Raw genomic sequence first — 20,291 nt, 5'->3', positions numbered from 1 at the left:
GAATCAGGGCCGATGGAAGGAAGCTGAAGAGCTTGAGGTGCAGGTGATAGAGATAAGCAAGAGAGTGCTTGGCGCCGAGCACCCTGATACACTGAGAAGCATGGGCAATCTTGCTGACACTTTGAAATCTCTAAAACGCAATGATCAGGCCATTGCCTTGCTTGAGGATTGTCTTCAATTACGGGAGAAGAAGATTGGCTCTACTCATCCCGATACGATCGAAACCGCGAAAATACTGCAATCTTGGCGAGATAGCACTGTCGATGAAACTCCTTTTGAGCAAAGCCTATCCGCTTCTGATACAGGCCCAGCCACGCTTCCGTCCTATGGTCAAGGGCGAGGCAAATTCCACCCGCTACTGTCTCTGTTGAGACGCCCCCATCAAGCCACGAACCGAGATGATGATGATGATGATGTAGATTAATACTCCAAATATTATATTCTTTCCCTGCCAATTTCATAGCTATTTGTGGTGTTGTCAAGGTACTAGATTAGGCAGCTAAGATAGACTATTATAACTGTCCTCCCCCGAAGCTCTCTGAACGATGCGAGCACAGTGACTGATGCACCGCGGCACTCCCCCCCCCGAAGGAAGCCCGCACGAATCACCGCACAAGCTGCCGAACGGCCCTCCCTCTGTCCCCCAGACACTTACATGCCTTAGCGGCTAAGGCCCCCAGCGCTAGGCAACTGGCTACGGTGATTAATTGGTGTGAGAACTATGGGGGATTGTCAACTGGCAAAGCACATTTAGCTTCCAACTGCCCTTGGTCTAATCATGTATCAAGATATATATCTCTATCATTTATATCGTCCTGGTCATCGCTGCCTGGCCGTCGGCGACCCTGGAAGTGTTCGAGCGGGGTTATATCAGAGGATACTCTCTCTGTATATGACCGCATCTTGTAAGGATACAGTAAGGAATTAGTGGAGGAATTAATCAAGAGATCACATAAATTTAAAAGTTTACCTGAATCACCATATATCTTGAACCAGTGAAATTCCTACTGTCTATGTTTTTATATTTCATACTTACTGTGGCAATCTGTGTGGATCAGTGCCATGGTCTTGTCTATATCGCGGCGTGGTTTGTGGTTCACACTCTTCAGGCGGTCAATATGACCTCATCCGTTGAACGTACCTCCCTCAGGCACATCTAGAGGTCACGCTCAATCCGGACACGGGCGAAACGACAAAAGATGAATGAGCAGCCGGTGTTCCGGGAGTTGGCCGACAAGGTGAACGCCATCCTGGGATCTCCCGAGCCCGAGACGGTCCTGAAGGCCATCCGCGCACTAGCAGAAGGCGATGCCGCAGAACTTGACGATGGCACCACCATTGAACCACTGTCTGACCTCCGCCCGCAGCCCGTCGACCCAACATCGCAGCTCCTCTACCAGCAGACGATGGCGGCGTTGCTCCGCTGGGGTCTTCGGGCCTTCCCACAGCAGCCAACGCGCCAGGAACCCAGTCTCTGGGAGTCGATGGCCATCCTCGATGGCGCGCGGGGATACAACCAGCAGCTGGTTAACACGAAGGACTCCTGGTACGACGACATGTCAAACCGCGTGGAGCCTCTCCCGGAGGAAGTTGTCTGCGATCCTGGGATGCTCCCGATGCTCCCAGAAGTGGCCCAGGGGCGAGTGCGCCCTCTTGAAGACGATTTTTCATACCTAGAGAACCTGCTGCGTCGCGACCGTACCGTGCGCACCGTGGTTGCCACCCGGTGCCCGTTCGGCTGGCGGAACTTATGGATCGAGTGCGTCTGCCTCGTCGTCGACGCTGACGAGACAGCCCCTGTACTCGCGGCGCTCCCCACCCAGGCCACGCCCATAATCGTGATAACCGCCCAGATCAACGATATGGCCGACCATCTGGCCGACGCCGAACAGGTCCTTGGACTCACCGGGCTAGATCGCGTCGACTCCAGCCAACGCCGGTTTGTATTGCGTGAGAATACTATGCTGCGCCCTGTGCAGCAGTCTCGCCACCTCGTCCACGGCCAGTCTATTTCACTCAAGGGCGACGAGTCCAAGGGATCGGTCGGTGTGTTTCTCTCCCCCGCTAGCAACACCGATGATCCGCCAGCCAAATACGCCCTAACGGCGTACCATGTCGTGCCGTTTTCAGAGAAGGAGGAGACCCGAGCCATCACGCCGGGGGGGCTTGACATCCTCAGCGAGTTACTCCGGGCCACCTTCCGCGCAGATACCCAGCAATCAGCCCGTCTTTTGGCGTCGTGGAGGGAGCCGTGCGGGACCGTCGAGCATGGGGACATCGGGGTCAACGAACAGGGCTGGCGCACCGATCTGGCTCTGGTGCGACTGGCGGAGGGATGGCAGGGCAAGAACGGGCAGTGGTTCGAAGACGCAATGCCGGATTTCGCGGCCGGCACGGAAGGGGCGCTGCCTCCTCCAACCATCTTCGATCCGCACCGTGTGGTGGGAGCAACTGATCCGGAAGCCGGCGCGATCCTTTACAAGGATGGGGCGGGCAGTGAACGCACTGCCGGCCGAGTTGGGCCGTTTGAGTCAAAAATGTTCCGTGCGCGAAGTGCCGATGCTTCCTCTGATCACTCGGATCCCACGGTGGTGGTGGCCCGGTTGCTGACATTCCACCCTCTGAGGAAGCACGCCAAACCCGTGTGCGCCCCCGGTGACTCCGGGGCGGGCGTCTTCATGCCGGACTATGCCGCTGGCGGATGGCAGTGGGCAGGACAGTTGGTAAACCGCTGGCATGAGGGCCCCTGGCCTGTCGGGCTGTTTGTACCGTCGTCTGGAGTCTTGCAGTCCTTGAGGGAGACCACTGGAATGGAGTGGAGGCTGACAGAATGAGCAGTCTAGATTGCCTTTGCTCCACGAGCGTGTCCATATGGAGTATTGCTTCTACATTGTTAACATAACACAACTGGACTAGTTACCTAGTAGTTAGTGACTTAGCTATACCTAAGCTATGAATATTCAATATCATTACTTGCTGGTCCTGCTTAAGCTCATCGTGGCAATGTGACCATTTTCATATTTGTAGTTCTTGACCTGAGACATGAGTAAAGTAGAGTAAAGGCCAGCAGCAGGAGCGGAGATTTTTAATTAGTCCTAATGGTGTTATAACTGATCCTAAATATGTCCATACTATCATAGTTATCATTAGTTATATCCAGGCTCATTTACTCCATTGTGTCTGGATAGGGTTTAGAGAGCACAGTAGAGAACAAAGAACATCTTCCCCACTTGACAAGACACGCCCTCTTGCGGATCAATCTCGACCTCGGCCAGGAGACGAGACTCGCCGTTGTTGCGCCTTGGAACAAGCGATTGGCTCGGCGAGTCAGCCGCGACGGTCGATAAAGCGTGGCGAGAATCATAGTCCGCATTAGTCGTCTGTGCCAGTCCAGAAGCGGCCAGATCCCCAACACATTCCATCCAATGCCTGACGTATTTCCTTGCTCTGTTTCGGGCTCCACCTTATCACCGTTTCACAGGCAGAATTATCCTCCTGTGCACCTGCCGGAGTGCAGTAGTTTGTGAAGCAGCATACTTACGGAGTATTACTATAAAAGCACTCCATACATATTATAGACTACTGAAACTAGTTCATGCAGTTGTTACCCTATAGCTAGTTAACTAGCTTATAAGTACAGCGTGATCTGCTTTTTTCTGCAATCTACACAATTAAACCCTTCTCCCCCCCTCCCCCCCGCGCAGGACTGCCGACGGACAACGCAATGGCTTCCAACACCAACACCAACACCGATGGGGCTGCCAATACTGATCGTCTCGAGGTTGACGATGCTGCGCCTTCTCCCCAAGTGAATCTTGTCTATTTTTCTTTCGCAAGTCTCCATCTAACTGGGACCAGGAAAGCGACAATGTTTCACTGAGCTCGCTCGGAACAGACTACACATCCCTCCGGTCAAGCGTGCTGGATTACGAGTGCGTTTTGATTTTATTTGTATTACATCAATTCTGATGCTAACGGACGACCGCCAGATATGAAAATGGCCGTCGCTACCAGAGCTACCGCAAGGGCGAATATTTGTTTCCAAACGACGAAGATGAGCAGGACCGCATGGACTTCCTGCACCACATCTACAGCATGATTCTGGGCGGGGAATTACATCTTGCCCCCATCAAGGAGACCGGTCTCGGTCGTGTTCTAGATATCGGTACCGGAACGGGCATCTGGGCCATAGATTTTGCCGAGTATATATTAACTCTCCTTTGTACAAGTTCGATGTCATATATATACTGACCTCGGTCTATCTATTTAGTCAATTCCCCAGTGCGGAAGTGGTTGGAAACGACCTGAGCCCGATCCAACCTGGATGGTAAACGATTTGAAACACCCCCTGTTGACTGGTATTCAAACTGTTCTAACGGCGAGTCCATATGGCTAGGGTCCCCTCCAACTGCGTCTTCGAAGTAGACGATTTCGAGTCGGAATGGGCGTATTCCCGTCCCTTTGACTATATCCATGGCCGCGAGCTCGCGGGGGCAATCAAAGACATCAACCGACTAGCGAAGCAGGCTTTCGATAACCTCATACCCGGAGGATACTTTGAACTCCAATCCTTCACTCTCGACATCTTTTCCGACGACAACTCTCTCCAAGAACGGGGCCGCTACACACTCCAGATGTGTGCTCTGATCGAAGAGGCCGGGGCAAAGTTCGGCAAGCCCATGCAGGATATCGAAGAGACATGGACCCAGGCTTTGAAATCCGCAGGCTTCGAAGATATCAAGCTCAAGGTGATCAAAGTTCCGCTGAGTCCGTGGTCGGACGATGAGAAGCAAAAGAAGATCGGGCACTTTATGCAGTCACACTATAGCCAGGCCCTGGGCTCGTATCTTCCTGGCATCCTGACGACAGTCCTGGGGTGGAAAGATCTGGAAGTTGCCGTCATGGCGTCCAAGATTCGGGCTGAGCTGGCAGATCTCTCGGTGCACCAATATGGAAAGTTGTATTTCATCTATGGTAAAAGGCCATGAAACCAGATACCTCGTTAGTTTATAGCTCTGTCAATTCTCTTCTTGACTATTTCCTCTCTAGTACACTGTATCCCCCGAGCGAACAGTGACCTTGTGTGTATCCCTCGTAGGTATCCGTAGTAGATGCACGTCTGTTCTCTTGGGGAGTTACCGTGTGCTATTGTTCGAGATGGATTAGGTTCACTGTCTTGGTTTAGCGCCGGCTCCCACACGGGAGATCGGCACGGTTCCATTCGGGACGGAACAAAAGCTTATTGTTAGACTAAGATGATCAACAATAGGATGCCTTTAAATGTAATATATTAACCATATATCTAGAACTAATACTATATAGATTCTTGCAATACTCCGACTCTATTCTTCTTAAATGATGATTGTATATCATTCCCCGATAAAACTCCAGAGCTAAAGGACGCCGATAGGCTCGTGCCATAGGTGGGAGAGTCGCTGTGGAGGTTGAGTAGGGCGTTCAGGCTACACATCTTAAATGCATGATGGAAATCGGTTAAAACGGCGTTTGTGCTTTCCTTGGCCGTATAGCGGGGTTTAAGATCATGTCACTTGTAGCGTTGTAGTCGAAGCCTGGTAGTCCAGGGATAGGGTTAATGTCAGAAAAAGATTTTACTCCTATATAATACAGTCAGGATATGACTAGACGCGGTCTTTTTGGCCTAGTTGGTTAGTGCTTGCTTGACTGTCACTTTCTCGCAGTTAAGGTATAGGTGCTCACGACGCCGGCGCCCTCGAAGGGCTGGAGTACTGCCCCGGCAATGAGCTCAAAGGCCGGTGTCGGCGTGACTGCTGCTGATGGCGATGGCTGGGAGGGGGTAAGCCACGCCGGCGTGAGTTGCATGCGGCGGACCGCTGGTCCGGTACATGTGCTGGTCCAGGCACAGGTTGCCATTAACGCTGGTGAATACACTATGCAGTGCACTGAGACGGCGATGAACTTGGTGCGGCGGAAGTGATATTGCGGGAAGTCTATATCAAAGAGCTCCTCTGGCAGTGAGAAGATCATCTCGCCGGTGATCTGGAGCTTTAGAAAACTCGCCGGGCCCAGCTGGCAAAGGGGATCTGCTTGAAGATCTCATAGGTCTGGGACAGGCGGAATTGGCCTACTTCGTGCCCTTCACAGCCAGCCACAGCTATACTCCATTATGCAGCTCCTGGCAGCTGACCATAGCACCTCAGGCGTGAATATGGTGCAGGGATAATCTTCAGCCGAGGCAACATTATCCACCAGCTGCCGTTAGGTCAGAAGACTGGTCTATAACGGCAATCTTCTTGTTGTTCGCCTTTATCCTGTTGTCTGCCAGGTTGATCTTCAGCTGGCGAGTGTACTGGGTCGGCCGGCTGGCGATCTGGCTCTGTCCGTATCCTCGAACTCCGTACGCTGCTTCACCTGCATTCCCACCAGGAACTGTTATACCACTATCTCGTGCCGCGAGCGCAGCGTCCACAGGGCTTCGAACTCCAGTTCCACCGTTCCGAGGAAGGCGCTGAATCAACCTCGAGCAGATTCTCGGTACGTTCCGCGGAAGTGAGCAAATCGCTGCCACGGAAGATGCCCGTTCAAGGCGACCAGTGCACTGGCAATCTCGCCTGATGCCGCCACTCCCTGAGACAAGCCCTGCGTGAGACCGAGATCAAAGGCCGTATCTTCCATGGGCAGCTGCTAGGAAAAAGCCAGCTGGAAGGGCACCAGGCGTTGATCTCACGCTATACTTAGTTGTAGGTCTGGAACCGGGGCTTGCCCACCCGGGGAACCTTTTACAGTGTGGGCTTCAGGACGGCCGAGGCCTCGATGTAGCGTTAAACTGCGAGTGGCACGGCTTTCAGGAAGTCTGGCGGAAGTAGCGGTCGCCGTTGGCGATGACTCCCTCGAATTACTTCATCACGAAGCGCTTCACATAGGTCAACTGGCAACTCCGGACGACCAAGTACAGTGAGTCTGCCAGTGCAAAATCACCAGATCTTTCTTCTCGTCCTCGCCCGAGCTGTCCCGCCGGCCATCCAGGAAGGTCGTACTGCTGTAGGTCCAGCAGCCACTTCATGATCAGGGTGATGAGTTGGAACCCTAGTTTCAGTTGTAGATGGCAGAGGCGCGGCTGTAGAGCTCCTGCTAGCTCTTATCCTCATCTTTGGACTTTATCTTGTTTTTGAAAATCGAGTCCCTAACCTCATAAAGAGCCTGGATGCAGTTAGCCTTGCCCGCGGTGGCCGCGTAGAACCGATGGCTTGAGGTATTGTAGAAAGACAAGGACACCCAGGCACAGTACTCTGATAATTGTGGCTTTCAGACCCTCGAGCAGCGTGAATCAGGTCACATTGCCGACCTTATCGCTTCCTAAGACGTCCACGAAGTGGACCACAGAGATTCTTGGACTGTCAGGGAAGCTGTCGACCGTCCAGACCACCTCCGTCGCCCCTTGCAGGCTGTCAATCTTGGGATAAAGAGACCTCTAGTCGATTTACTTGCACCCAGCAAGGTCCATCTTGACTTTGTCCCGTCTAGATTGGTGATGCCGGTCATTTCTCCACGGGCATTGTTGTTGAGGAGGGCATGAATGGTCCGATTGGGGCCATTCCCATCGTCTCATTGCTGAACAGACCCAGTCACTCACCTCAGAGCTATTGAGATACCCTCGACACATTCTCCAGATGCACCTCACCTACTGAAGGCGTACCCTGCAGCGATACCGCGAGAACATTTTTACAAAGGAGGTTATAGGAACGCGGTGAGGAAGACATGTCCATCTCCTGGAAACATCGCTGGAGTGTGGACGAGAAGAGAGCTTGATTAGGCTGGCATCACTGGAGTGTACGATAGAGCTGGATAGGGGCCTGCCAGCAGACTGCAGATGTGCTTTGCCAGTCAACAATTTTCCTGTAGTTCGCCAACTGAAACTCGAAGCCAGTTACCCGGATTGATACACATCGTAGCCAGTTGCCTGGCGAATTCTCCACCGTTATACGGCACGAAGGCGAGCACGTACCTTTGAGGGTTCAACAGTACGGGTACTCATCCGCCGCCCAGACAACGTTCTCAGCTCCGATAGGTGTGTCCTGGGGTTGCTCTAGAGCCCGTAGCCGAGGGCTAGAGGGGAGCACGCGGGCGTCAGCCTCTAGGGATGGTGCCCGTTCGTGCTTCCTCTACTTACCCACCGGCATAGCCTAGGCCGTGTGTGCGCGTGCAAGCACTCCCGGGTCCGAAACCTGACATGGGGGGGATTCGGGGCGGAGCCCTTGGCACCTGCGGGCGGAGCGGACCAACTAGTAGCGGTGCCGGCGTACGCACACTGCCGGGGCTCCTCGACATCCAGCGCCAGGTCCACCGGCCTTAGTATCCAGGCGTGCAATCGTGGGCCTGCTAGCGCCAGGAAACCGACGTCCGGGGGCTCGCGGTATGCCCGAGCGAGGACTCACCGGTGTCAAGCAATTGGTGATGGGGATCTGCAGTATACTTGGGAGAGGCTTAGCTGGCGTCAGGCAACTGGCCATCGAGGCTTGCGCGGAGGCTCACCGGCGTGCTCAGGCCGGGACTTATCTGCGCCGAGCAACGGACGACGAATCGAGCAGACATGGGTAATTAGCTACGGGACACCGACGAATATACGGGAAGCTAATTGGCGAAACAAAGTGCGATGCTGCTATCTGGGATTGCTCGTATCGTGTAAATATATATATATTCCCACTATGTACATTGTCCTGGTTACTGTCGTCTGGCTGTCGGCGACTCCGGGTTCAGTCTTGGCAGAAACACCGCATGGAACGGTAGAGATGGCAGGCATAGAGAGAGTAGTTGGTGAAATATTCAATAGAAATTCATTGGAAAGGAATATTCTTCAAACAGACGATATATACTGGTGGACTATAGAAAAGGAAAAAAAAAAGAAACTCCGATAAGGGGAATCGAACCCCTGGCTGGCGTGTGAGAGACGCCGATGTTAGCCACTACACCATATCGGATGGTTGTTATCAGGCTAGCTTGTTTAACATCAAGTTCCACCCTGACTCCCCGTTTTGCCCAAATCCCGTACCATCACCAATTGTATCCTAGTGTGTCTCTCCCACTGTCCGTAGCCGACAGACGTGCTGGCTATTCCCTCCACATAGCCCCCACCCACATCTGATATCGCATTGAGTGTCGTGTCAACTTGCGTGCCTGGGCGCCATTGGCGTAGCTGCGTGAAAAGTAGGCAAGTCTGAGCCCCTCGCCAGCGTCTTTATTGCCGAGTACGCCGACAATTCACTCGAAGTGCGTACCTCATTCAGCGGCGCGTCGTTCGCCGAGCAGATCCACGATCACGCGGACTCAGTGTAGATCTACACAGCGCCGAAGAACCGCAGGTCCTGCTTGATAAGGCGGAGGCTGATCCGGAAGGTGGCGGCTCCTCGCCAGAGGGAGACGATGGAAGGAAGGTATGTCTCCATGTCGGAGAATCATAGCTCACTGTGAAGGCAGGAGTCTTTCGTGGAGACTTAGCCACCAAGCTGCAAAGGTACGCAGTCACAAAGAGTGCCGTTCTGCAAATAAACTCGACCAAATAATCCTTCATCGTGGCCGCTATACCGGGGGAGCTGCACTCTGAGGAACCGGCGTCCTATCTAACCTATATGAATCTAGAATACTGCGTCGAGCCGGGGTTCGACGCATAAAAGGAGAACTGAGAAAGGGCATGCATATGAGAAGCGGAGCACTGACTCTACGGATCATGTGCTAGATCTTTTCCTTCCCTGTGGAGGGCATTGGATACATATTAGCGCTACGCTGTGTGGTCTTCCTCACAGCCATTGTACTTCTTGCTAATTTATCTTCCATATCAGGGCACTTTGTAGGAAGTGGTTGGGCACTATATGCCCCAGCCAGAGTTAGATCAAGGCTGGGGACTGTCCTTATCTTCTACTCGAGGCGTGTGGCCAGGACCAGTTCTGTGATGCGGCCTCTGCGAGCCGATCTGCTGCCTCGTTCATTGGGATGCCAGTGCGTACTGGCAAGTCAGCCTACGGTGGTTGGGTTGTTTCGCGAAATGTATGTATAGATACGTAAATTCAGCAGTCAGATGGGTTTGCGAGCTAATAGCATCAAAAATGCCTTTGCCAGACGGTGGCGGCTAGGGCTATGTACATACTAGGAATATCTATATATATATACAGGACTGATACTACCTGGCTGCATCAACCGTGACTTACCAGCTGGCAATCACCCGTATTCCACCAATTTATCCTCGTAGCCAGTTACCCAGACCTTGATTCATGACCAGATGCCTTTGCCGCCGAATTCCCGTACGAATGCCCTGTGAGCCTGCGTAGTAAGTCGCCTGATGCTGGCAAGCTCATGAACGAACGCACCGAGGGCATTAGTAGCCAGGAGCTTGACGATGGTGAGCCCATGCCCGAACGCACCTAGACATACTGCGGACCTTCCGTAGTCTACTGACAGAATAACTGGCCTCGGGGCGCTCCCAAAGCTACCCGTATATGCTGGCGATGTTGTTCGGAGTACAACCGAGTGTCTGTATCATTGTACCATTACCAACTGGCACACGAGCACGCCTCCATGCTGTTGGAAGAGGGAGCCTTTGAGCATCCCACAGCGGCAACTAGCTCATATGCGAGCTGTAGGGCTCCCTCTTGATGGTACGTGGTGAATATATAGGAGACTGACCAGAGAACGAAGAGATAGATAAGCTCGCGAATAAAGTAGCGAGGGTCCGGGTGACAGTACTTGTCATGATCCTGAGAAGGAAGCTGAGGCAGCGCTCTGAGCGAATAGAGGATATGTTGGAGATGGCCCCTGAGCACGCACCAGGCAAGTTGAGGAAGCTCGTCAACGTCCTAGGTAGGCCCACAGCAAACGTATACTAGGAAATGAAAAAGGCCCAGTCCTCAGCTCTGCCATAGCTCTGCTCGTGTTATATAGCACGTCACCACTTCTCAGGATCGAGGCGGTCGATTTGGCGGCGTGTCTATACAAGAAAAGTGTGCAGAACCCTAGGCATATCTTTCTCATGTGCCTGATGTATCAGACAATCATGCTGGAGCTCCTGAAGAGACTTATAGAGCGGTATAACCCACACTAGCTTCAAGAGGGTGGTCTCAGACCCGGATTCAGCAGGTCTAGTCACTGACTTTGAGATATATGTATGCTTTATCGGGAAGCTTACGTGCCTAGAGGAAATATATACAGCTCGGCGGCCTTGGTAAGTTAGAAACAGAGAGCCCAGGGGAGCTTCATATAGATTATGGTTCAGCGGAAACGTGAGGGAGTGACTGATGGGGAGACTAGGCAGCGTAGCATTGATACACGCCAGAGACATCCTCTAGAGGGGGGCAAGTGAACGATACAGGATCAGTGGAGATTGTTTTCCTTCATTATATATCTCTCTCCTCTATAAGCCCCGTGCTTCACGTCATTTGGGACACTAGACATAGCTCGACACGGCGTGATAGAGTATATACGTCAACTAGGATGCTGGCTAAGCGTAGCACAGTTCCTCGGCATAGTGGCTGTAGTGAAATCACGCTGTACCACTATATGGACAGTGCCGTCTCGGAAATCGAAGTCTGCTATCAGTCTGCTCTCTGCTGTCCTTTTATGCCACGAGGCGCACCCAGAAGGGGATGTGACGTGAAGGTGCGGCTTTTTGTGGGTGAGATTGCGTATGAGCAGCAGGTGGGAATCGGTAACATGCGTGCGCCGGTGCGGCGTCTCGTCGGAAAGAGCACCAGGGGGTTTGGAGGGCTCTCAGTCTGCCCGGTACCGAGTATGTCTGGGGGTATAGCCTGCAAGTCAGCCAGAGCGAGACAATTGATGGCTATTGCAAATGATCAAACAGTATTAGTGCCGTAGCACCGATGTATCGATCTGCATCGAGTTTCAGGGCAATGATCAGGGCATACAGGGGGTCAATACTGTCATGAATATAGGGTCTACTTCTGATGATGCCCGCATAATAGCTCTATCGGTATTTGATACAATGTACGACTTCCAACGATTGACAAGAGAATGGACCAAAGGGCTCGAATGAGTCCCATTGTCATGGCGACGGCGAGGTCGTTTGTATGCCTTAGGCAGGTCGTGGTGAATAGGGCCGCTATTCCTGTTTTAGCTTAGTGCGGGAAAGGGGAGAGGGATATTAGACGCGCCTCGCGACGCACCTCTCCCTCCTCTCCTCTTTCCCCTCCTCATTCGAATATTTTAGTATTGAAGCCACTAATTGATTATTCATTTGCTTAGGGCCGTCACATAATATTTAAACTAACTAATTCTAATTCCTACATAATTAATAGCAGTTGAATGATACTCTAATCACCTAGTGATTCTATTATTGTATCTGACTGCTGGATTGTGTTAATAATGAAAATATGGCGAGACTAAACAATGACCCTCAAGTGTCATCCAGACGTCGTGAGACCCTTGACGGAACTAAGGACGCGATAATAAAGGAATAGTTCTTTAGTCTTTGTGCGGATAATCTAGATATGCTGTGGGATATAATGTTGCACCTGGTGACCAAAAGCAATTAATAATTAGTGAATGAGAAGCTTCATGCTGAAGCTGAGGCCATGTTAGCCCTAGAGAATAATAAATAGTTAAAAGAAACCCAGTTGCAACTGAAGGAAGTATAGGCTAGACTTGTGGTCATGAAGAATAAATGTATAGAATTTATGTTGGCTCTTGCACGCAGTGCTACTAATAATGCTGCCTTAGTTAATAGAACCCCTAAACCCTATAATTCCTGTGGACCTAAGTGCTCTGCTAAACTACCTGACCCCCCGATGCTGACTAATAGTAAGGATCCTAGATTTAATGATTGGCTGATGTTAATAAAGCAGAAGCTGCGCGCCAATGGAGATCATTATAATACTGAAGAACTTCGCATTGCCTATATATTTAGTCGCATGGATGGAAAGGCCTGCAAATATGTGGCTCCTAGACTCTAGGACGACGCGAAGAACCCCTATAATGTGGCCAGTGATATCCTCGACCATCTGGAGACTATTTATAAGGATCTAAATTGGGTCACCAACGCTAAAGTGTTGTTCCGTCATCTATTCTAGAAATAGGAGAAATTTCATAATTTCCTTTCTGACTTCATGCACCTGGCCGCGGAGGCAGGAGTCGACGAGGATGATCTCTAAGATAAGCTCTATTATAAATTAAGCCACCGCATGCAAGAACTTACTATCCCCGAAATTAATAAGGATGGATCCTTTGAGGAGTTCACCGAATACTGCTCTAAAATGGTAAATTAATTAGAGGTTATAAATAACAACGCAAACTGTAGTAAAGGTAGAAGGGGAGGAACCATGCCTATTAGTTTAGGCATAAGTAATAAGGTGTCAACCCCCACTACTAAATATGCCACCTTATAGAAGCTAAACGCTCGCAACTCTCTTTATCTTACTATTGATCTAGCTGTCAGGAAGTGGAGGGAGGACCATAATGCTTACTTTATATATAGCTTAATAAAATATAAAGCTAGGGCTTACCCTAAATGGAAGACTGCCGACTTAAAGTTAGCTAAGCTTAAGGAACTGGAGGCTAAAGAGGAACCCGCGGAGCTGGTAAAAGACTTAGCCTAAGGAAAGTCTCCTCCCTAGGCAAAATAGAAGTGGATGTGGGAGAATTAGACCTATCTAAACTGATTAGTGGATGACCCTTTACTGTAACTAGTTAGTTATTATATAATAGATATAGTATACTAATTACCGTGTTGGCAGACACAGGAGCGAGAGGAAGCATCTTTATTAATATATAGAGGGTAAAGGACGCAGCTTAGTTCTTTAATATCCCCTTATACCCCTTACTGGAACTAGTGGGCGTTAAAGGATTTAACAGCTAGCCTAGGACCCTGATCACTTATGCCATCATCCTACACCTGTGGGTAGACGGACGACAATTTTTGAACAAACTAATGCTCATCACTAACTTAGGGTATTATAATATTATTATTGGCAAGACCTGGATGGCAAAATAAGACGCCTGGTTAGACTGTCAGAACAACTGGCTTATATGGCTAGAATAGAGCCCGACACTAAATAAAGAACTTTAGGAGAAATAGTCTATGGTGTTGCCTAAGACAATACTACAGCGGAAGAGTAAATTAACGGTGAAAAAGGAATTCTAAGAGAACACAGTTCGTCGTGATGAGAAGCTAATAATAAAGATAAGAGTAGAATAATACTAATAAAGGAATTAGACTCATTACTGACCACCCTAGATAGAGGCTATTCACTATTACAGTAACCTGGCCAAGATGGAGCGGGAGCTAAAGAAAAGCATCGTCGATGAAGGGGATTAAGTCCTGGAAAGGAAGGACTCCTTAAGACATAATGACCTAATGATGATTAACATTGCTGTTATTAGGGCACCGGCGTTCCATCGGCATATAAAGAAGGAGGATTTAGAGATCTTTGTCACTAGCCTAATAAAGATTAAGTAAATTATTAAGGAAAAATAATAGGATTAATAGAACTCCTAGACCCGGGGAGTGGTACTCGCCAATGTGGAATAATTGGATGAGAACCTATCTTAACTTATTCTAAAGGAGTATCACGATTTCTTAAATATCTTTTCTAAAAAGAAGTTAGACGACCTGCCACCCTATTAAAAAGGATATAATTATAAGATCTAATTGAAACCTAATATATCCGTAGAGGAGGCCGTCGAATACAGTCCCCTATATAAGTAATCCCTTAAGGAATTGGAGGCGGCCCACCAATATATGATAGAAAATCTAGGCAAAGAATTTATTAGCCATGCCAATTTACCTTATGCCTTATTTATCCTAATAGTAAGAAAGGCAGATGGAGGTCTATGGTTCTACGTGGATTATTAGAAGCTGAATTTAATTATAAAGAAGGATAGATATCCCTTACCCCTAATTAATAAACTGCTTAAGCGACTGAATGGAGCCCAAGTGTTTATAAAGCTTAATATATAATAAGGATTTTACTATATATGCCTAGATCTAGAGGCCGAAGATCTGACTGCTTTCAGAACTCACTATAGCACCTTTAAGTATAAGGTTATGCCTTTTAGGTTAATAAACGGTCCTGCCACCTTCTAGTGATTTATTAACAGCATATTTATGGACTGTCTGGACAAGTTTATGATGATATATATAGATAATCTACTTATTTATAGTAAAAATAAGGCTGAATACTAAGAATATGTTAGAGAGGTTCTAAAACGCCTATGAGAGGCGGGATTATAAGCAAGTATCAAAAAATACGAGTTTAATGTTCAAAGAACCAAGTATTTAGGATTTATCATCACCACCTAAGGGATTGAAGTGGACCCTGCAAAAACCGATGCGATCTATAACTAGAATTATTTAATAATAGTGAGATCTGTGTAATTATTCCTCAGGTTCTGCAACTTCTATTAGAGGTTTATTAGGAACTATAGCTATATAGCATGACTGTTGACAGCCCTGATTAAGAAAGACCTCCTATTTAACTAGAATAAGGACTGTGAACAGGCATTTAAGGAGCTGAAACGACGACTAATAGAGGCACCTATTTTAGGCCACTATGATCTAAAGCTCCCTACTAGAATTGAAATGGACACATTGGATAATGTAGTGGCTAGAGTACTATTATAGAGGTTCAAAGAAGATGAACTCTGGCATCCTGTTGTATTCTTCTTAAAGATAATGTCGCCACCGGAACGCAATTATGAGATCTATAATAAGGAATTGTTAGCGATTGTTCAGGCCCTAGGAGAATAGAGAGCAGAGTTAGAAGGACTACAAAGAGATGAATACTTTAATATACTCTTAGACTATAGGGCATTAGAGTACTTTATGATAAAGCGATAGTTAAACGCACGGCAGGCATGTTGGTTGGAGTTGCTCTCTTAGTTTTACTTTATTATCTATTACTAACTAAAGAAGGAAAACATGCTGGCAGATGCCCTAATAAGAAAGGAACTAAAGAGGGGGGAGAATCATCGTCTTTAAATACTATTAGCTATAGAGGTGCTTAATAAATAAATCTAGATAGAACTTAAGCTCCTCAAAAGCGGGAGTTCCAAGTCAATAACTTATACAACGCTAGACGGCACAGCGTTAGATAATAATAATTTAGATGACCTAATGACTAACTACTTAATCTTTAATGATGAAGTATTAGATGGGTCGTCAGTATTGGATGAAGATAATGATGGAATGATTTAAATGGCTCCCCTAGATTAGGACGTCTATATTCTAGATAGGCTGCTCTAAGAGAACCGCACGGCGACCTCTCTACAGACATAACGTGAGAAGGCCAAAATGGGAGAGGCACCATGGACGATGTAGGAGGGACTACTCCTATATTAAGATAAATTAGTGGTTCTAGAGGAGGGCGACTTAAGAGCATAGTTATTAGATGAGATCCACTGATAGCCGTCGACTGCCCACCCTGGACGGAACAAGATAAGAAAGCTCCTACAGGACCGATATTACTGGCTTGGTTAAAGAAGCGATATAGACTGATATATTAAGAACTGCCTTATCTGTTGTTATTTAGAGAATCCTAGAGACTAGACGCCAGGGCTCCTATAACCCCTACCTATTCTAGAATGACTATGGCAATACATCTCAATGGACTATCAATCTTTCCTAAAAGACAACGACTCAAAGGATGCTGCCTTAGTGGTTATGGATAGGTTAAGTAAGAAGACTGTCTTAATCCCCTGCTTTAAGACAGATGGCGCAAAGGAATAGGCGGAGCTGTTTATTGAATATATATATTGACACTATAAAGCCCCTGATTCTATAGTATTTGATAGAGGTCCCTAATTTATTGCCGAGTTCTAGTAAGAGTTCTGCCGCATTTTAGGGGTAAAGCTGAAGCTGTTAACGGCTCATCATGCATAGACGGATGGTCAGACGGAGATTATAAATTAATATATTACTTAATGACTATATCCCTTTATTAACTACTATTAATTAAATTAGTTAAAGCTCCTACTATTGCTTAACCATGCAGCTGCCATCTTGCCCCACGAGTCGACAGGAGTGTCGCTGTTCCTAGTGGATTGAGGTTACCTATTAAGAACCTCGTTTAACTGGAGAGATTGGAATAAGGATGAAGACCCACCCCTAATATTAAGGATAAAGATGGAATGACAGGAGGCGGAGAAAAAAGCCAAACAGCTATAAGAGGTGTGGGAATTCGCGAGGAAGAATATGAGAGAAGCCCAGGAATACTAGAGAACCCAGGCGAATAAGTACAGGAGGCAGATTGACTTTGACGCCGGTAATAAGGCCTTCCTTATGATAAAGAGCTATAAGACGGACAGACTAAATAAGAAGCTGGATTACTAGATGTCAGGTCCCTTTCTTATTAAAAAAAGAGAGGGCAACGCCTTCCGTCTAAAACTCCTCGACTTAATGAAAATCTACCTAGTTATATCCCTCGACAAGCTGCGAAAGGCGCCAGATAATCCCCTACCAGGACAGATTGTTGACCCGCAGGAACCATTAATAATAAACGGCCAGGAAGAGTGGGAACTGGACGGTATATAGGCAGTATGCAGCCATTATGGTAGACTGCAGTACTGGGTCAATTGGTTAGGACATAATCTAGATAATAAATGGTACCCAGCTGGGAATTTCATGGGAAGCCTGCACCTCCTAAAGGAGTTCCATGAGACGCATCCCGCTAAACCGGGCCCGCTAAAAGGCCTAGAGAAATGGCTGGCAGCCTGGGACGCAGGCGAGGACCTAGAGGAGGATAGTGATGATGAGATGCTGGTTAGAAGTGTAAAAAGGGGCAGGCCTGCAAAAAGAAAAGAATTAGCAGATGGGTAACCTTCTGCGAATAATGTCTAGATAGAGCAGCCGTCCCGTCGTTCTTAGAACATCGCGAGATGAATTCCCCTTAGGAACAGAGGGGTCCAAGTAAAGCGAAGTCTTAAGCGACGGGCCATGGCGCGGAATAGGGTATCGAAAGAGCCACAGTGCCCTTGTTGGCGTGGGAGCGTTGAACACGGATTCGTGGGAGAATCGAAGGCTGAACGGGGGGGTAATGTCATGGCGACGGCGAGGTCGTTTGTATGCCTTAGGCAGGTCGTGGTGAATAGGGCTGCTATTCCTGTTTTAGCTTAGTGCGGGAAAGGGGAGAGGGATATCAGACGCGCCTCGCGACGCACCTCTCCCTCCTCTCCTCTTTCCCCTCCTCGTTCGAATATTTTAGTATTGAAGCCACCAATTGATTATTCATTTGCTTAGGGCCGTCACACCCATCAGTAATTGTGCAGACGCAGCCTCGTCCTGGCAACTTTATGTCTGTTCATGTGCATCTTTTGGTAATCGTTTTTAGCTCGCACCTGGTGATGGTACGGCTCTCACGACGAGATTCGCGGACGGGAGCTTTTGTCCACACGTGAATGAGCCAGAAGATATGGTTGCATCTGCGAGGCAATGCTGGTTGACTGCATGATCTGCCACGTCCACGCTGCATGAAGCTCTCGCGGTGGTCGTAGGGGCTACTGGATATAAGGTGGCTTGCAAACGCACTACGAGATCTGTTGAAATCTCTGGATCTCACTCATAGGAGTGTAAGACACCCTGAGTGATGGTTTATGGAGATTGCGGACTTCGAGGATGTAATATTGACCGTCAAATGGAGCACTACACCGTTGTAACAGCGGCCAGTCTTGCCTCCGGAAATGAGTGTGGTCTGTGTAGGGATGGCGGTAAATGAGAGCATGTATAGAAGTGAACGAGAACGATGCTGGTCGAAGGTTATCAGGTCATATCAAGCGAATTGCTACTATGTACGTGACGTGAATATTCGGATAGTAAAGGAAGTCTGGAAGAATTGCTCAAGAACACCAGTCTTTGTATTAGGAGCAGTGTTCATATCAACCCAATGTGCCTTCACGATGGCGGGGATATCGGGGGACATGTGGCGCCTCTCGAGGCGCGGCACAACATGCCTAACGGGGAAGTCAAAGATGATGGCAAGTGAGGCGTGAGCGAGATCTGGGTCGAACATGGCGGACATAGCTCTAGAGAGGCTAATGAAGACTCCGATGAACCTGCTTAGAAAATACATGCCACATACTGAAGATAATGAGGTACGCTCTGAAGCTGGGCCTTGGCGTGGTGCGGTGTTCAAGGGGTTATATAGGTTAAAAGGGACGTTGGCTCTTCATAATAAAGGTGATGTGCGACTGCTGAAGTGGCAGTCAGGTGTTGGAGCTCACCGACCATCTGAGACCTCGCTGTCGCCATGTGAATGGCTTCGATTCTCGAATATATAAGGCAGCGGCGGTGTGCAACGATCAGCAAGTGGCGCGAAGAAGAAGAGATACCTAAGCTTCAAGGACGACACTGGGACATTCAAGTGTGAAAGTCTCCATAGCTGCTGGCTGCTGGCCACTATCAATGGTATGTGCTACGTATATAGTACGTTTTCGATGGAATTGTAAGGCCGGCGCCGACGTGAAACCGACGTACGTACCATGTACGGGCCGCTTACCAGGCACCTTACAAAGCCACAAACCATGCAATACCAGGAGGACCTAAACGAGCTATGCTGACATGGCACCTCTAGCCCGCTTTGAGCACCCAGGTCTTCTACAGATGAATAAGATGGGTTGTTAGACTGTGAGAGATCAAGCAATTGGTTCCTGTTCTATTTACTACGTACCTTGGACCCTACATTCCCCTAGAGCTTGCTGTGGGCAGATCGTCCCGATATACCACATCATACCGAGGGTGCCAGGTACGAGAACAGGAATGGGCTGCGAAGTTCGAGGACATCTTTGCTTTGAGTCTTGAGAGATCCATCGTATAACCAGTGAAGGTGCAAAAGTCTGGAGACCAGTTTATCACTTATAGAAATGCACTCATGGACGATGATGACGTTGCTGGGGCATCGCCCTGGCCACCTGGGATAAGATGTGATCTGCCGAGGCGGCATGTCAGAAGAACATGTAGGGTTGAGGCTTTAGGCTATAGGGGAGAAAGCCTTCAAGGCAAGAATCAGCTCGCATGGCTCAGTTGGTAGAGCGCATGACTAGTAATCATGAGGTCCGCGGTTCGAATCCGCGTGTGAGCATTTTTTTCGTGATTTGCTTTTTGATCCTTCGATGTCGGCTCTTCCTATCATACCGAAGCAGAATTCGGTAAGCGTTGGATTGTTCACCCACTAATAGGGAACGTGAGCTGGGTTTAGACCGTCGTGAGACAGGTTAGTTTTACCCTACTGATGAAGGTCGCCGCAACGGTAATTCAATTTAGTACGAGAGGAACCGTTGATTCAGATAATTGGTTTTTGCGGCTGTCTGACCAGGCAGTG

General features: G+C 48.7%; 5 protein-coding genes and 2 non-coding genes across 7 annotated transcripts in view; 5 read left to right on the top strand and 2 right to left on the bottom strand.

The window, feature by feature from the left end:
- ASPZODRAFT_104127 (hypothetical protein) overlaps positions 1 to 424 on the top strand; it is a gene marked incomplete at its 3' end in the record, with an annotated part of 3,794 nt that extends 3,370 nt beyond the window's left edge. The window contains exon 3 of the mRNA XM_022720852.1: positions 8 to 424. Coding sequence (XP_022577402.1) covers positions 8 to 424 — 417 coding nt within the window. The remainder of the gene's footprint in view (positions 1 to 7) is intronic.
- A 693-nt stretch (positions 425 to 1,117) lies between these two features.
- Positions 1,118 to 2,834, top strand: ASPZODRAFT_28750 (hypothetical protein; the record flags this gene model as incomplete). The annotated part of the gene is made up of 1 exon (XM_022728149.1): positions 1,118 to 2,834. Exon 1 carries the CDS (start codon positions 1,200 to 1,202, stop codon positions 2,832 to 2,834), a length of 1,635 nt encoding a protein of 544 aa, XP_022577401.1. The 5' UTR covers positions 1,118 to 1,199.
- Positions 2,835 to 3,489: 655 nt separating this feature from the next.
- On the top strand, positions 3,490 to 4,998 carry ASPZODRAFT_124427 (hypothetical protein). Its single transcript, XM_022721394.1, has 5 exons — positions 3,490 to 3,808; positions 3,859 to 3,932; positions 3,990 to 4,202; positions 4,271 to 4,327; positions 4,397 to 4,998. The coding sequence occupies exons 1-5, from the start codon at positions 3,725 to 3,727 to the stop codon at positions 4,986 to 4,988; spliced, it is 1,020 nt and encodes a 339-aa protein (XP_022577400.1). The 5' UTR covers positions 3,490 to 3,724; the 3' UTR covers positions 4,989 to 4,998.
- A 687-nt stretch (positions 4,999 to 5,685) lies between these two features.
- ASPZODRAFT_19870 (hypothetical protein) lies at positions 5,686 to 6,654 on the bottom strand (the record flags this gene model as incomplete). Its single annotated transcript, XM_022727493.1, has 4 exons — positions 5,686 to 6,065; positions 6,229 to 6,349; positions 6,418 to 6,487; positions 6,548 to 6,654. 4 exons carry the CDS (start codon positions 6,652 to 6,654, stop codon positions 5,686 to 5,688), a joined length of 678 nt encoding a protein of 225 aa, XP_022577399.1.
- Positions 6,655 to 8,885: 2,231 nt separating this feature from the next.
- Positions 8,886 to 8,957, bottom strand: ASPZODRAFT_t153. The gene has a single exon. It is a non-coding gene; the product is annotated as a tRNA-Glu (tRNA).
- A 9,593-nt stretch (positions 8,958 to 18,550) lies between these two features.
- ASPZODRAFT_1231765 (hypothetical protein) lies at positions 18,551 to 19,113 on the top strand. Its single transcript, XM_022721353.1, has one exon. It carries the CDS (start codon positions 18,655 to 18,657, stop codon positions 18,961 to 18,963), a length of 309 nt encoding a protein of 102 aa, XP_022577398.1. The 5' UTR covers positions 18,551 to 18,654; the 3' UTR covers positions 18,964 to 19,113.
- Positions 19,114 to 19,978: 865 nt separating this feature from the next.
- ASPZODRAFT_t155 lies at positions 19,979 to 20,051 on the top strand. The gene has a single exon. It is a non-coding gene; the product is annotated as a tRNA-Thr (tRNA).
- The last annotated feature ends 240 nt before the right edge of the window (positions 20,052 to 20,291 follow it).

Source organism: Penicilliopsis zonata (assembly GCF_001890105.1).
Source record: "Penicilliopsis zonata CBS 506.65 unplaced genomic scaffold ASPZOscaffold_22, whole genome shotgun sequence".
NCBI lineage: Eukaryota > Fungi > Ascomycota > Eurotiomycetes > Eurotiales > Aspergillaceae > Penicilliopsis > Penicilliopsis zonata.
Note: the sequence above shows the minus strand (reverse complement) of the source record. Positions and strands in the feature narration are given on the sequence as shown.